The sequence below is a fragment of the Littorina saxatilis genome, linkage group LG1 (genome assembly GCF_037325665.1).
Source record: "Littorina saxatilis isolate snail1 linkage group LG1, US_GU_Lsax_2.0, whole genome shotgun sequence".
Taxonomy (NCBI): Eukaryota; Metazoa; Mollusca; class Gastropoda; order Littorinimorpha; family Littorinidae; genus Littorina; species Littorina saxatilis.
In genome coordinates, this window is record NC_090245.1 from 41,907,530 (window position 1) to 41,925,333 (window position 17,804).

The 17,804-nt window shown below is 45.7% G+C and overlaps 1 protein-coding gene across 1 annotated transcript; it reads right to left on the reverse strand.

Annotated features, from left to right (window-relative positions):
* Positions 1 to 2,887: 2,887 nt before the first annotated feature.
* Positions 2,888 to 14,932, reverse strand: LOC138969947 (uncharacterized). The gene is made up of 4 exons (XM_070342587.1): positions 14,603 to 14,932; positions 7,116 to 7,303; positions 4,650 to 4,778; positions 2,888 to 3,903 (listed from the first exon to the last, which is right to left on the reverse strand). The coding sequence occupies exons 1-4, from the start codon at positions 14,616 to 14,618 to the stop codon at positions 3,760 to 3,762; spliced, it is 477 nt and encodes a 158-aa protein (XP_070198688.1). The 5' UTR covers positions 14,619 to 14,932; the 3' UTR covers positions 2,888 to 3,759.
* Positions 14,933 to 17,804: the final 2,872 nt, after the last annotated feature.

Sequence of the window (17,804 nt, forward strand, 5' to 3'; positions counted from 1 at the left end):
CTGTCCCTCAAGTGTCACCTACAGAGAGGTACCGAGAGGTTTCTGTGCGGAAATTTATGGTTATGTGCATTTTTAGTACACTCGTGCATTTTTTAGAACACTCAAAAATGCATAAAGTCCCTGTAATAATTCATTCCACTGCAATAACCAAAAAATCTCGTTGCACAGTTTTACCTTCATAAAAAGGAGCGTCGCTTCAGAACATGTGACGTGTTTGAAATGACGAGGACATTGGCATTATACAAACTGAAACATAAATCATCCTCCATGACATCCAGAATACAATACAAAGCGAAATGTGTCGCCACAACGTAGCGGTGCACGATGTGACTTTTCCGTGCAGCTGGATGGTGGTAGGGGAGGGGGAGGGGGGGGGGATGAGTGGGAAATTGGGACAGAACGTTTATGTTGTTGTTTCAAGTCAATTAATGGCCGAATATTCGCCTGGCGCGGCTGAATCGTGTTGTTTATTTGTTGTTGTTGATTGTTTCTTTGTGTGTTGTTTGTTTGCTTGTGGTTCGAGGTAAGCGTTTGCCACAGTTTTGCTGTGGTCGTGGTCTTGGATGTGGTGGTGATGTTGGTGGTGGTGACTGCGAAGAAAAAGGTGAGGAGAAATGCGACAAAGACGACAACGACGATGTGTGTGTGTGCGTGTGTGTGGGTGCGTGCGTGTGTGTGTGTGTGTGTGTGTGTGTGTGTGTGTGTGTTTGTGTGTGTGTGTGAGGTGTGTGTCTGTGTTCAGTTGTATGTGTGTGTGTATGTGTGTGTGTGTGTGTGTGTTTATGTGTGTGTTTATGTGCCGGTGTGTGTGACTGTGTGTGTGTGTGTGTGTGTGTGTTTATGTGCCGGTGTGTTTGACTTTCAGTCTTCCTGACTGCCTTATTTTATCACAGTGTGCCTGTCTCAGTCTGCCTGTGCGCGCGTTTCCTCGGGTGTAAAAGTGGTCATTCTGGTAATCAAAATATACAAACAAAAGAAAGTCGAAAAACCAATTTCATTTCATACAGTTTTATTGCATTTAGTGTTAAGCTGTCTAAGACATAATTCCCAAGCATATTGTTTCATAACACACACAAAATCGTCTCATTTTCAAAGTTATTGTGTTCAACATAAAGCATCTATTATCGCTGCATGTTCTAGTCTCGAGTCGACTGAAGAGAATGTGACAGGATGTCTTTCTTTGCTTGTTTGTTTGTTTGATCGATTGTTTTTTAGTTTACATTCTTTTGGCAGTGCTGTTTCCCTTTCTTTCTTTTGTTTATAATTATTATCTAAAATTTTATCTTGTTTCGTTTTTTTGTTTTGTGTGTGTGTTTTGTTCGTTTTGTTTTGTTCTGTGTTTGTGTTTTTGGATGTGTGTGTGTGTGTGTGTGTGTGTGTGTGTGTGTGTGTGTGTGTGTGTGTGTGTGTGTGTGTGTGTGTGTGTGTGTGTGTTGTTTTGTTTCAGTTTTGTTTGAGTTTGTAATTTGCTTTATTCTCCTGCAACTCTTCCTTTCCTACTTATCCTCTCCTGCTTCGCCTTTTCACTGTCGCTTTCAACAAAAATGAAACGTACACCAACATGTTAGTGCCCCCAATGACTCAAGAGTTAAAGTTTACAAAGCATAACCAGCCAGGTGTTTTAGCTAAAGACATTTGGAACTCGAGGTCATTTTACCCGAGTCCTTAACTGGGAATGCCGACAGTGTCAGACGGGTGCATGCCTTTAACCTGATATACACCTGATGTACACCCGATACCTGCTGATACCTGCTCGTTAGCACATACCGACGTCACTAAGAATGTGCACGTCAGCAGGTTTGTATTACCTCATAGTGCTCATTGCATTGGTTTACAGAGGCGTTGCATTGTATGCAGGGATCACGTTTACGCACGATTTTTGCGTATTTGACGCATTTTAAAAGTCGCTGACGCGTTTTTTTCGCCGCGCCGCGTAAGCCATACGCAAAAATATTGTAACTTGAAACTGACTATAGGGCTCGAGAAGTGACGACACACATGAAATCTGCGCGTCAAAACTAAAGTCCGTTTCTTTTTGCATCGAAGTATCGCAAACGAACGTAACGAGGGTATTACCAGATAATGTCTTGTCGGATAATGAAACAGACATTAGCTGCTCTCCCATCTCGCGCTTCCAAAAGGCGGAAAGTGTGTCTAGTCGTATTAGAGCGGGAAACAAACTTGCAAGGCCCGAAGGTTGGAGACAGCAGGGGTGTTATTCGACAGGCGTGCGCGGAGTTCGACAGGAAAACTCGCCGTAAGGAGTGTTTTTAAGTCTTTCGTGCGTGTTTTGTTTGTGTCTGTACGTGTTTTCGTAGTACGCAAAAATATTGGTCCGTGACGCGTTTTTTTCGTTTCGTTGCGTATGACTTACGCGTTTTTTAAAAAGCTAGCGCGATCCCTGTGTATGGTTTATTCATAAGTTGACCAATTAAATGTTTACATATATACAGGCTGTTGCTCGGATTTTATTCTTTGGCAAACTTGCTGAAATGGCCACAATCGTTTAGGATTATTTGTTTTTTTAATTAGTTTTAGGCAGTCTTTGGCGTCACCTTTTCCCCAAAAAATCTTCAGCAGATCTGCCGAAATGACGGCATTGTTTTCAGCGATTTGAAAGAAGTTTTTCCACCTGCCATCACCAGACGACATCCCTGATTACAAGTACATACGTGTGTATATGTATATGTATATATATTATATATCAGAAAATAAATCAACGTCACAGTCCACAGAAGTGTATACCTCGGAAAGTCCAAATATTGTGCCATAATCGGGTAGCAGTGCAGTGGTCTACAGAAGAGTTATTTAAAACTATCAGTAAATGAAGGCAACTCCACACATGTGCATACTAATATTTAAACATAACAAGTTTCACAGAACACCATTACAACTCTCGCGTTTAATATGTTACAGGGTATTGCAATTCGCTAGCTGAACACGAAGAAAACATATTTTCAAGAAAAAAGTCACAGAAGATATGAATTATATATGTATATTGATCCTTTCCACAACACTAGTAAAACACGTCCATTCGTGAAAAGTAGTCAACCGATTTTTATTAATCAACCGTTTTTTAAAATAGCCTTCCATGCAGTTCATCAATACAATTATGCTTAAAAAGATCACATTGCAGTATAAGTTTTACCAAATTGTATCCAAACAGAAATAAAAGAATAGGAAACATCAGAGTGACTACAATATATTGTCCCGCTAGTAAAGAGGAGAAAACATCAAAGTACAAGCACGAATTAATTGCACACACACACACACACACACACACACACACACACACACACACACACACACACACACACACACACACACACACACACACACACACACACACACACACACACACGCACACACACACACAACTGTATGCCATTATTTAATTAAGAAAACATCCGGCACGGTAAGTGACATAATTATTTGAATACCCAAAACAAGGCGCTAAAATGTATTTTTTTTATTAAAAACAACAACAACAACAACAACAACAACAACAACAACAACAACAACAAGCTTGCTCAAGAAACCGGCTAGTAATTTTTATAACAATGTACATGTATACTCAAAACGGATAGCCTCAAAACGGATGCTCAACAAACCCTATATTCTTTATTATGAAATTAAAAAAATGTCGCCAACTCTCACATTTAATTTTTTGTGTGTGGGTAAGTCTTTTAGTTGTCTTTGTAGCGAGCAAGAATGACAATGCAACATGATTGACAAAAATAATGACAGTGCCAGAGTGGTTCAGAATTTGTATGCATACACAATGACCGCAAACCCCGCCCAGCACAGGACTCCACCAATCACGGAGAGGATTAACCAAAAGGCAATCTGATTGGCCAAGCTGGCAGCCAATTGTTTTTCTCCTTCCCTGTGATACTCCATGGCCTGTGGAAGATATGAGACAAATAAATGGATTTGGTTGATGGAATGGTTGGTTGCGGGTTGGATTGGTTTGGCTTTATGGTTTGGTTGTGGGAATTGGTTTCGTGTGTTTGTTTCTGAAGATATCAGCACTCACTAGAATTGAGTACTGAAATCAATCTTTCGATAAGTAGCTTAGATATTTGATATTTTCAAACAAAAAAACAAGGTACACATACAAAAGATAATTGAAGTGAGAACAACCAATGCTATAAAAGGGGGGGGGGGTGTGTGAAAACAACCAATGTATTAACGGGAGAAGACGTTCGAAAGGGGAGGGGGGGGGGTGAACACAACCAATGAATCACTCCTCGTGTACATGCTTACTGAGCACCACCGGCAGGGATGGAACAGACAAAACAGGTGATGAACGTAAAAGTGAGTTCATGGCACATTGGCAGAGGACAACATTGGGGCGAGTGAACACTTCCACACGGTGTAACAACAGCTGGTGGCGGGTTTGGGAGATCGGGGGGGGGGGGGGGGCACAACACTGACCTGCTTGCTGAACACGACGGTAGGAAAGGAGCAGAAAGAACAGCAGACGAAGGTAAACATTATTTCATAGTTGAGGTCGTTACATGGGTGGGGGGGGGGGAGAGATAGCGGGCTGAGGGGGACGGGGATGAACACAACAACACGGTGTAACAACAGGTGGGAGGGTGGGATGGGGGAGGGGGCCGGGGCAGGGGAGGTGACACAACACTGACCTGTTTGCTGAGCACGACGGCAGGGATGGAACAGATGAAACAGCAGATGAAGGTGAAGAGGACTGACGTCACCATGGAGCCTTTGGGATGGGAGGGGAACATCTGCACTGAGGGGTCAATCTCCACAATCTGAAAAAAGAGGTGATATCTAGACACTGCCGAGATATTGATATTATCCTACATACCCGGGAGAGACCCCACCCATGTCATAACCGACTAAACCTGTCACTCACACGTGGGTATATCATGTAAATGAGGTCGTGTCAAACTGGTTGTAGTGGTGACCTAATTGTCCACTGGTTGTCGTGATGACAAATTCACCGAGACAAACGTCATTCTGAAAACACGTTTGCAAACATGTGCGCTTTCTGTTTACTGCTATAAGAATTTTGATAACATACACGTCACGCTATACTTTCTAGAGTGACGTCTTTTTGCTTTGACGAAAAAGATTTCACGAGGCTTTGGAAGAGATCGAGGTTCAAATATGGAAACTTTTACTCCGGGACGTTTGGAGCAGAAGGCACGCAAGTACAGTATGTAGAACTGATAAAAAACGCTGGCGCTGGACCCGAGTACTCTTCAGACTGGCTCGCTCCCCGAGTATGAAAGTTTTTGTCTTGTGCACGTGGATTTAAAAAAAATTTTTTTAATTTATTTGACACAATTAAAAAAAAAATTATTAGAGTAAAATAAAACATTAAAACGTTCATAATAAACAATAGTAAACAAGAATTGAAAAAATAAATAAATAGACCGCCCATGCCGGGAATCGAACCCAGATCACTAAAAAAAAAAAAAAAATAAAATTATTTATTTATTTTACACAATTAAAAAAATTATTAGAGTGAAATAAAACATTAAAACGTTCATAATAAACAATAGTAAACAAGAATTTAAAAAAAAAATTAAAAAAATAAAAAATAGACCGCCCATGCCGGGAATCGAACCCGGATCACTTTGGCCATAGACGGACGTGCTACGACAACTTTACTAGAGTTGTGCGCCTTGAATCACTGTGTGTATCTGTCGCTCTCTCTCTCTCTTTCAGTCTCACCGAGACCAAGCACTGTATTGTAGTTTCTTTGCCGAGACCAAATCCCCACCAGCTGCGGCTGGCTTGCAAATCATGCTTTTCTCGTCACTCCGTGACGTGTTCGGCTGAGGCCGCCCAAGTCTCCCCTTTAGTTCAGGCTGTTCGCAAAGCGACCAGCCTCCCACCGCAAAAACTCCCCCCGTTAAGAGTCGTTTTGGTGGAATATTTCGCATTTAGGTCCCAGGTAACATTCTGAAGTTTTAATACGATCAATCGGACCTATTATCAAGTTAGTGTATCAACTTTTGAAAGAACTGCGCCCAGTAGTTTCCCAGCAATAAGCTGTTAAGTCGAGACAGACAGACACACACACACACACACACACACACACACAATTAAAGTCTGCTGGACCCTCCTACTGCGTACTCGGGGATAAACAGAATATTACATTGCATGCTGTGTCATACAAGATTTACACTCGTAACTGACACAGCAAGCCATGTGTATACATTACAAAGATACTAGGGCCGGATCAGTTAGTTTGTTATGGGGGGGGGGGGGGGGGGGGGCCTAAGTAAAGGGAGCGAAGCGACCTAGACGAATGAGCGAAGCGGCTGAGATTCGTAGGGGGGTCCGGGGGCATGCGCCCAAAGAAGCCAAACGGGGCTATCTGAGCTTAGAAATTGCTCAACCTGTCTTTTTTTTCTCCCCCTTTTTTTTTTACAATAATATACAACGGCTTTTAAAAATAAATGTTAAAAAAAAGCGGGGGGGGGGGGGCGGCTAGAGCCCTCAAAGCCCCCCCCCCCCCCCCCGGTCCGGTCCTGCTAATCAGACTTGTCAGCCGGAACAGAGGAAATGTTACGACAAAGTTATCAACAGGTTGTATGCATTCAAACAAAATTTAGTTTAAAAAAAATCCGCGGACAAGGATATCACGTGTGATATTAGCCTGTCTGTCTGTCAGTCTGTTGATCCGTTTGTTCGTCAAACACTTGTAAACACCAACAAGAAAATAATAAAGGACAAGCCACGGGCGGGACACCATCTGTCTGTCTGTCCGTTCGCCTGCCTGGCTGCCTGCCTGTCTGTTTGTTTACACACACATAATCATACGCCGCCTTGTACAAACCTCTTTGTCTTTGTCTCTGTCTGTCTGTCTGTCTGTCTGTCTGTCTGTCTCCTTGCCTGCATCTATCTGTCTGTGTGTGTGTGTCAGTCTCTCTCTCTCTCTCTCTCTCTCTCTCTCTCTCTCTCTCTCTCTCTCTCTCTCTCTCTCTCTCTCTCTCTCTAGTGGTTCATTGTCATTGTCATTGTCAATTGTCATTCTCTCTCTCTCTCTCTCACCCCCCCCCCCCCCTCAACACCCACTACCCCCTGCCCCCGCCCCCCCCCCCCCCCCCACCAGCACCCCTCACCCTCCAACTCACTCGAACACCAGGCACGGAGAAATAGCTCTGTGAAGCAGGGTCCACATAGGAGGCGCTGGGGTTGTAGTGGTGACCGCGGGTTCGACCACCCCCGAACTCCGATACGGAGGAGGCGTAGGTAAACTGGCTCCTGTCGTGGGGGAGTGGGACGAAGCTTGTGTCGTGAACCGTTCCCTCCTGGGTCGTGTCTGGAACAGGAAAATCATCAGTCTTGCCCCGCAGAACTTCATTTTTACCCCCCCCCCCCCCCCGTGTATGTATAAGTTTTACTTTGTTATTAATGTGTGTGTGTGTGTGTGTGTGTGTGTGTGTGTGTGTGTGTGTGTGTGTGTGTGTGTGTTTGTTGGTTTGTTTGTTGGTTTGTTTATTTGTGTATTTGTGTATTTGTTTGTTTTTGTTGGTTTGCTTGTTTGTTCGTTCGATTGAGGTGAAATTTGGTGTGTAACTTGGAAATATGGTACACACGGTCGTAGAAAAAATAAGGTTCCTGTAGCGAAAGAGGAGATGTACATACGACACCACACAGTCCACTATGTAATGAGTATCAGTGTTACAGCTGCCTACTGGGACAGGCTGATCTTTCTTAACCCAGTGTGGGATTTTCAGTGGGGCGACCACCCCCAACCCAGCGCGTCCCCGGGTGGCGGATAGGGGAACGGTCTTCAGATATGGAGATCAGCCGCTTGCGGCCGCGGACCAAACTGGCTCCGGGTGGGATCCCGGAAAATCCTCCCCCCTGTGCTCTCAGGGTAGGACGTACGGGCCATGAGCTAAGGGTGAGGTAACCCCGACAGAAAACCCCGAATGCTGAAGACGGAGGACCCGGGCCGCACGGCGCATTCTAACAAACCACGGGTACACGCACTTACGCAAATGATGACACAATCAACCAGCACAGATGGAAATGGCGCTCGCCCATTGAGGACCCCCCAGGGTGGAGCAGCGTCGGGTCCCATGCCTCAAAGGGACCCAGCCCCAACTACTGGAGGTCCCTCCCGTCCGTCTTGTCACGCCAGGGGACACGGGAGGAAAGTGACTGGCACCACCACAACCAGGAAGAAACCCAGTCAGCAGCGACCTTTTCAGGTCATGCACTGGAACGCAGAAAGTATCCTGAACAAGAAGACAGAGTTGGAGCATATCCTGCATGAGAAGAACATCAACATCTGCTGTATTCAGGAGACGCACCTGACACCCCAAAAGTCCTTCAAAGTGAGAGGCTACCAATGCCTTAGGTCCGACAGAACAGACCGAAGCAAAGGAGGAATCCTGACCCTCATCAGGAACAACATCAATGCCTGTTTGATAGAAACGCACATGGAGGACTCCGAATATCAGGTGATTCGAATCCAGACGAAGACATCAGAATTCCATCTTGTCAACTTCTACTGCCCCAATGATAGACACCTCGCCCTTGACACGATCCCTGCAAAGGCCTCCAACTTCATCGTGGTGGGTGACTTCAACAGTCATTCACAGAGTTGGGGATATGACCACCTGGATCGGAGAGGAGAAGAGGTGGAGAACTGGCAGGACGACAAAGGTCTCATCCTTTTGAACAGTCCCTTTGACTGCCCTACATTCTACTCCAGAAGATGGCACACTACATCAACTCCTGACCTAGCCCTCTGCACGGAAGACATGCACCAGCTAACCAGCAGAGAGGTCGGAGAACAGCTAGGTGGAAGTGACCATCGGCCAGTCTTTTTGACCCTGGGCATGGAGTCCTGCACTGAAGCTTCTTTCCCACGGTGGAACTACAAAAGAGCGAACTGGTTCCTCTTTAGACACCGCACCAGCGAACTCACCAAAGACATCAGAGTCGAGGGTCGAGACATCAACATGGTGGCGAAGGACTTCAACATGAGCATCCTCAGAGCAGCGCGTGAGTCCATTCCCAGGGGTGCCAGGAGAGACTATAAGCCCTACTGGAGCAATGAATTGCAGGAACTGGATGATGATCTGGCAGACGCCAGAAGGGAAGCAGAAGTCAACCCGTCACAAAACAACAACATCCGCCTCCAGGAAGCCAAAGCCAAATTTCTCAAAAAGAAGCTACAGGCAAGACGGAGAAGCTGGCAAGAGAAAACAAGCTCTCTGAACCTTGAGAAGGATGGCAGAAAGCTCTGGAGGCTCACCAAGCAGTTGAATGATGAGAACACCAGCAGAGGAAAGATCACATTAGAAGAGAACGGGAAGGTGCTAACTGGAAAGCATGCTGCCAACCAATTTGCTGAAAGCTATGCAGCTGAGAGCAACCTCCATGTTAGCCCAGAGAAACAGAGAGAAGCAAGAAGAGAGAAAAGAGAGAGACCTGCCAGACAGTCGACAGTGGACGCCATGAGTCAACCACTCACACTCCACGAGCTGCACTCAGCTCTGAAAAAGTCAAAGGCGAAGAAGTCCCCTGGCCCAGACGGCATCACCAACGAGATGCTAACCCACCTTGGTAGTGCAGCAGAGAACAAGCTACTCGAGGTCTTCAACAGCAGCTGGCAAGAAGGATCGCTACCACAACTCTGGCGAGAAGCGATCATGATCCCCATCTTAAAAAAAGGGAAGGATCCAAAGAAGGCCACCAGCTATCGCCCAATCAGCCTCACCAGCTGTGTTGTGAAGACCCTGGAGAGAATTGTGAACGAGCGCCTCAGGTGGTACCTGGAATCCAGGAACCTCCTCGCCCATGAGCAAGCTGGATTCCGACAGTTCCGCAGCACTGAAGATCAGATCACTTACCTGGCGCAAGAAGTTGAAGATGCCTTTCAGGAACAGAAGCTGGTCTTTGTCACCTGGATAGATCTTCAGAAGGCCTTTGACAAGGTCTGGAAAGATGGACTCCTTGTAAAACTGCTGAGGAAAGGCGTGTCCAGCAACATGTACCAGTGGATTCGCTCTTACCTCTATAACCGCAGGGCAAGAGTTGACGTCGACCAGACCAAAAGCAAGAAGTTCCTCCTTCGTCATGGCGTCCCTCAGGGCGGAGTCCTCTCCCCCACACTCTTCCTTCTCTTCATCGACGATCTGGTGTCTGAGATGCCCAAGGGGATAAAAGCTGCTCTCTACGCAGACGACCTTGTGATCTGGTGCAAGGAGGAGCACGCAAGTACTGCCACCTACAGAATGCAGCAAGCGGCAGATAGGCTGAACGCATGGGCAGAAGATTGGTGCGTCTCCATCAACAAGGAGAAATCCTCCACCACCCTATTCACACTGTCGCCAAAGCAGAAAGCCGGAACCATTAGGCTTGGTGGAACTCCTCTGAGAGAGGATGAAGAAGCAACGTACCTTGGTGTCACCTTTGACAGGCGGCAGACCTGGAAACCACACATTGCACAGGCAGAGACGAAGGCCCGGCGCAAGCTAGCCATACTCAGGAAGCTGGCAGGTACCACCTGGGGAGCGAACGAGAAGATACTGAAGACAGTATACCAGGGAACAATCAGACCCCACCTCGAGTACGGCTCCACAGCGTGGTCAACCTCAGCCAAGACAAACCTGCAGACCCTTGACCGTGTGCAAAACCAGGCCCTCCGACTCATCACTGGTGCAATGAAATCCACGCCCATCAAGGAAATGGAGAAGCTTACCACCATCCAACCCCTCTGTCAAAGAAGAGAAGCCAAGACTATGGTACAGGCCGAGAAGCTCAAGTGCCTACCCGACCACCACATGAAGCACAGACTGAGCAACCTCACCAAGAACCGGCTTAAACGGAGCAGTTTTGTACACGAGAGCAAGAGACTTTCTCGACAGTACAGGGAAGTCCTTCCACAGAACACTCTACCTCTGACTCAAGAAGAAGAGGAAACCCCCAAGGCAACAGAGAAACCAGGCATCCAGATCTGCACCAGTGTTCCACATGTTACCTCAGGAGAAGATCAGAATGACACAGCTCGACAGGCACTCACCTTAGCCCTGATCGACGAACAGTACCCAAAAGAGGCGTGGATCCATGTATACACCGATGGATCAGCAACTAACGCCGTGCTCAATGGAGGTGCAGGCATTCTCATCCAGTTCCCTGGGGGACATACAGCTACATCCAGCGTTGCCACTGGCAAACACTGCACAAACTATAAAGCAGAAGCAGAAGCTCTCATGCAGGCCGCCTCCTTCGTTCAGGACTCCGCAGACCCTTGCTACCAAGTTGTCTTCCTCTCGGACGCCCTTTCAGTCCTTCAGGCCCTAGAGAACGACAAACTCCCACAGCTGGCCAAAGCATTACAGATGGTCAGACAAACCAGAAGAGTTGTCCTCCAGTGGATACCAGCACACTGTGGGATACCAGGAAATGAAAGGGCAGATGAGCTGGCAAAAGAAGGAGCCGTGGAAGACCAACCTGAAAACAGTGTCAGCTTTAGTGAGCAGAAGACAATCATCAAGGCATTGATGAGGCCAAGGACAAACAGAGATGACTACCACACAATGTCCAGAGAGCAGCAAGTCAACCTCATCAGGCTGCGTACTGGCCACAACAGGCTCAATGCTCACATGAACCGAAAGTTCAAGCTGGCGCCATCACCAACCTGTGCCTGCGGTCAAGAGGACCAAACAGCGGAACACATCTTACAGCGATGTCCCGACTAGATGAGGAACGAAAAGAAGTGTGGCCGTCGCCAACTCCCTTGCAGACCAAACTATACGGCAGTCGACAGGAGTTGGAGAAAACGACAACATTTATCACCAGTGCTGGACTGATTGTGTAACCTCTGCGAACGCCAAGAAGAAGAAGAGAAGAAGACAGCTGCCTAATCTGGTTGCCCATCTCTGGCAAAACACAGTAAGTCTATTTTTGTTAAAAATGAGATTTGCATGACATCATGCAAAAACCATACCGATGCTTGCTTGCAGTACAATTTTCATCGAGAATGTTTGTTCGTGTGTGTTCATTTTTGTTTTTGTTTGTTTTAAATGTTTGTTTGTGTGTTTGTTTTAATCTTTTGTTTTAATTGTTTGTTTGAGTGTTTGTTTGTTTGTTTGTTTAGAGAAAAGGAAGAGTGCCATAACCCCAATGGCTGGCCTCCGCCTTACAAATGTTCTGCTTCACTGCTTCCAAATTCAAAATTTCAGCCCTGACACCCGATCAAGCGCCAGTCCTTGTTCGTGGAAAATTCTACGAGTTAAAGGCACAACTCCTTCCATTGTACATAATTGTGACCCTCCACCACGAAATGAGTCGCATGTCACCTTTGCATGATTTTCATATTTTTACATTTTCCTAAAGAGTTTTTTATGCTCTATCCAGTGGTGAAAACCGTTTTAGAAAAGAGCAAAAACTGTTTGAGTTATAAGCCTGTGACTAAGGTGACCCTCACACTGTTACCATACACTCCCCGGACTTACATTAAGCCTAGCGCAGAACCGCGCGAGGTGACATGCGACTCATTTCGTGGTGGAGGGTAACATTTTTGTTCATGCAGTTGACAAAACAAGATTGGAAGACAGACAGAAAGAGTGCACAAATAAAAAGAAATAAAAGACAGAGACTGAGAGGAAGGGGGGGGGGGGGGGGGGGGGGGGGGGGGGGGGGGGGGGGGGGGACATTCGAAAAATGCATAAAATACAACCCAGTTTTATCACCACGATCTTACTGGAATATACAGACATATTTTTAGTATTACTCGGGGTAAAAACAAAACACTGGAAACTTGCTTTAAATACAACCCAATTTTACAACCAGGTTCACCACTTGTTCAAACACTGTCGCTACCCTTTGCAAACAGGTGTTCAGACTCAGTAAGGGGATGCGTGATCCTACAGCCAGTGAGCGTGGTGAGGCGCTTTGCATAAGGTATCCCACATTTACAATTCATTGCAGACACGTACAGGCAAACAAAAGGTGTGATTGTGTCCCTTTATGCTGTAGTTTACTCTGAATCGCTCTACACACACACACACACACACACACACACACACACACACACACACACACACACACACACACACACACATACACCACGACCCTCGTCTCGATTTCCCCTCTATGTTAAAACATTTAGTCAAAACTTGACTAAATGTAAAAAGGGGGGGGGGGGCAGTTAGACGACCAAACGGGCACACATTCATACAGACACACAGAAAAGATGAAAAGGGACTCAAAGCTGTATCATGTACATACGGTGTAGCAAAGACCCACCAAGACAAGGCTTGTACATTGTACAACCAGCCTGACAGTAACAGGTTCACAACTAAATTAATTACACAGGCGTGTGGGTATGTACTGTATACTCAGGCTGTGTTTCACCTTTCTAGTTTGGTTCACAAGTGTTTGGGGTAAGGACAGGTGTGTCAATCTGATGTAAAGAAGGACGGCTGTCGCAGTCTTAGCTTTTCTTTGTGACAGTACCCTTGGGGGGACGTCATCTGACGAATTTGACCTTACAACATCTAGTGAACAATCCCTGTACCGTAATTTAGACGGACGTGCTAATGCTTTACTCAAAAATGATTCAAAAACATGATAACTGAATACATTAATGTGAATATTGAAACTGACCTGAAAATGAGCTAAAACTATTATTTTTAGATCTATAAAAGGAACATGAACGCTGGGACCAGCAGCTGCGTCTTAAACTTAGGAGTCCGGACTCGTCATTGTCATATTATGTTTTCAGTTCTGCCGGGTACAAAGGTCTAGTAGACGAAACCCGTTGGACGTTAGGAAACTGATTCCGGATGTTTTTAAATGCCAAAAAGTTCTACTGTTGTCGTAATTAAGGTTGTGAAAACGTCGTTGGAGGTTGAACCAAAGATGAAAATGCGATGGACTGAGAGAGGTGGATGGGAGAGAGCGAGAGGGGGGAGGGGGCAGAGAGAGAGAGAGAGAGAGAGAGAGAGAGAGAGAGAGAGAGAATGAGAGAAAGGGATAGTGAGAGAGAGAGAGCCCGCAGAGAGAGAGAGAGAGAGGAGAGAGAGAGAGAGAGAGAGAGAGAGAAAGAAAGAGAGAGAACAAGAACAAGAACAAATCTTTAATTGTCTAAGGCCACAGCCCCTTACAATAGTGGTTAAAATAACAGCAATAGTATCTGCACAGTTATAAATTATAGTCACGCATAAAATTCAACAAATACATTAAGACCCTGATGACATGTCAGAGAGAGAGAGAGAGAGAGAAAAGGAGGAAGAGAGAGGGGAGGGAGAGAGCGAGAGAAAGCTAGAGTGAGGGAGAGAGAGAGAGAGAACAAAAAAAGAGAGAGAGAGACTGAGAAGAGAGAGTGAGAGACAGAGACAGAGAGAGTGCGCACGGAAGAAACCATGACAGACAGTGGCAAAGAAAGTCGAAAAGGGCAGGTACTTTGTATAATATATTAAAACAAATCTGACCGATCTGACGATATGATTTTTAACATAACAGGACGCAAGATTTTTTAACTGCAAAAAAAGAAAATAATGAGTCTAATATTTGACAACCCCCCCCCCCCCCCCCCACACACACACACACACACCCACACTCATACACAGAACACAAACTGGCAGACAGCGCTCACCTGCTCTCGGATCCATTGATGCTGCTTTTCCCCTTCTCTCTCCTCCTCAGTTTTTCCTTTTTTCTTTCTTTTCAGATAATCAGTAAATCACTAATAACGCATTTGATACATTCCACGCACATATCCTCAGAAGCAAACTGAATAATTACAATTCCGCACGTAACAGAAGAACTTTCCCCCTTCACTAAAAACTACGCACACACTCTCACTTTGACGTCAAGATCCCTTTCAGACTGTAACCAGAACCTCCACGCGTGCGTGAAGGGTCCAAAATGTGCTAGCGGATGTATAGATAAATGTAGACCTGTGTATACATATGTCTCCAGCGTGCTTTCAGGGATGTCAACTCCTCTGACGTCACAAGATATAGTAGCAGACACTTGTCACTGAGGACACGATAGGGTTTTTTGAAGCGAGAGATTATTCTCTCTGCCCTATCGCCCCACCCCTCACCCCCCCCCCCCCCCCCCCCCCCCGCTCTCTCTTCTCTCTCTCGAGTGTTTTTGTCTTCTTCAAATAAAACACAAGGCATTTTGCGACATCAATGTCTCGCTGTGTGTTTACCGAATTGCTTACCACAATGACACACTCACTGCACACACACACACACACGCACGCACGCGCGCGCGCGCGCGCGCATGCACGCACGCACGCACACATTCACGCGCGCACGCGCACACACACTCACTGTGACACACACACACGCACGCACGCACTGCACACGCACGCACGCACACACACACAGTCACACACAGACAGACACACAGACACACACACCGCACAGGCATACGACAGGTGCCTCCTACTCACCTAAAAGAAATAGCTTACCTACATAATGATTGTACATGGGGGCGGAGGATCTGGGAGGCGGGGGTGGTAGGCTATAGGCGGCGGATTTGGGGGGATTACCAATGAATGCTTTTGGTAGCCTCGACCTTTCTGCGTCCCCCCCCCCCCCCCCCCCCCCCCCCCCGTCGGACTGGCGGTAAGTTTTTGTAACTTTGCAACCACGGGAGATCTGGGATTAGATTTTCTACTGTGATAATTCATTGTGTAAGAGGAAACCCCTTTCCTTGAAACTAAAGTCATTCCAGTGTGTGTGTGTGTGTGTGTGTGTGTGTGTGTGTGTGTGTGTGTGTGTGTGTGTGTGTGTGTGTGTGTGTGTGACGGTGTGTGTGTATGTGTCTGTGTCTGTGTGTGTGTATGTGTCTGTGTCTGTGTCTCTGTGTGCGGTGTGTGTGTGTGTGTGTGTGTGTGTGTGTGTGTGTCGTGTGTCAGTGTGTGTGTGTCAGTGTGTGTGTGTGTGTGTGTGTGTGTGTGTGTGTGTGTGTGTATTATTTTTATTTTGTTGTTGCTTTGTTGTCCCTGTGTTGTTGTTTTTGTATATCTTTGTTTTTTTTTTTTTTTTTTTGTCAAACTAGGTGAATTACTGTCAAGTTCAGTAAAAAAACAAGTCGCGTAAGGCGAAAATACAACATTTAGTCAAGTAGCTGTCGAACTCACAGAATGAAACTGAACGCAACGCAACGCAGCAAGACCGTATACTCGTAGCATCGTCACTCCACCGCCCGTGGCAAAGGCAGTGCCAGTGGAATTGACAAGAAGAGCGGGGTATTCGTTGCGCTGAGAAGGATAGCACGCTTTTCTGTACCTCTCTTCGTTTTAACTTTCTGAGCGTGTTTTTAATCCAAACATATCATATCTATATGTTTTTGGAATCAGGAACCGACAAGGAATAAGATGAAAGTGTTTTTAAATTGATTTGGAAAAAAAATTTGATGATAATTTTTATATATTTAATTTTCAGAGCTTGTTGTTAATCCAAATATAACATATTTATATGTTTTTGGAATCAGCAAATGATGGAGAATAAGATGAACGTAAATTTGGATCGTTTTATAAAAAAATATTTTTTTTACAATTTTCAGATTTTTAATGACCAAAGTCATTAATTAATTTTTAAGCCACCAAGCTGAAATGCAATACCGAAGTCCGGGCTTTATCGAAGATTACTTGACCAAAATTTCAACCAATTTGGTTGAAAAATGAGGGCGTGACAGTGCCGCCTCAACTTTCACGAAAAGCCGGATATGACGTCATCAAAGACATTTATCAAAAAAATGAAAAAAACGTCTGAGGATATCATACCCAGGAACTCTCATGTCAAATTTCATAAAGATCGGTCCAGTAGTTTAGTCTGAATCGCTCTACACACACACACAGACACACAGACACACAGACATACATACACCACGACCCTCGTCTCGATTCCCCCTCTACGTTAAAACATTTAGTCAAAACTTGACTAAATGTAAAAACTGATAGAACTGAAACTTCGTACTACTATCATTGTTCAAGTTTTTCGATGGGCCGGGGGTTCGTCCGCCGCTCGCCCGACCGTCCGTTCTATCGTTGTCCGACCCTGTGGCTGCCGTGCCATGCCGCCATTTCTAAACTAGTCTGTAATCGGAGTTTTCGTGCAGGCGTCCGACACCTCTCTTGATAAAAACAAGGTAAACCGTGGAGCAATCTGAGCCTGCCAAGACTAACACTAACACCTTCCAAAAAGTTAATTTACTAGAAGACAAATGTGGATCAAAACAAAGAAAAATATACCGATCTGGTGCGACCTGAGCCAACAAATTACCCAACTACCTTTCAAAACTGTCATTCAGTTAAAGAAAAACAAGAGGCGAAGCCATCAAGGCTCACGTAAGAAATCGACAAACAGTAACACAAACTCAATCACTCCGTCACACACACACACACACACACACACACACACACACACACACACACACACACACGCACACACACACACACACACACACACACACACACACACACACACACACACACACACACACACACACACACAGAAAGAGCATAGGTGAAACTGTGCAAGAAAGCGAGACACTAGATCTAGATCTGTCTGTCTGCATGTAGCCTACTTACAAGGACACGACTGCCAACCAGTCTCGGCGCGCTCAAAATAATAATGACCGAGACTTTCAGTACTTCCTTCGCGTGACGTCTAACCCTCCTACGTCATAATGTGACGTCAATGTAATGTGACGTCTTCAAATGTTAGAGTTTCTACCACAGACATACACACGCACAGACGCACGCACGCACGCACGCACAGACAGACAAAGTTACGATCGCATAGGCTACACTTACGTGAGCCAAAAACAAAAGCCGG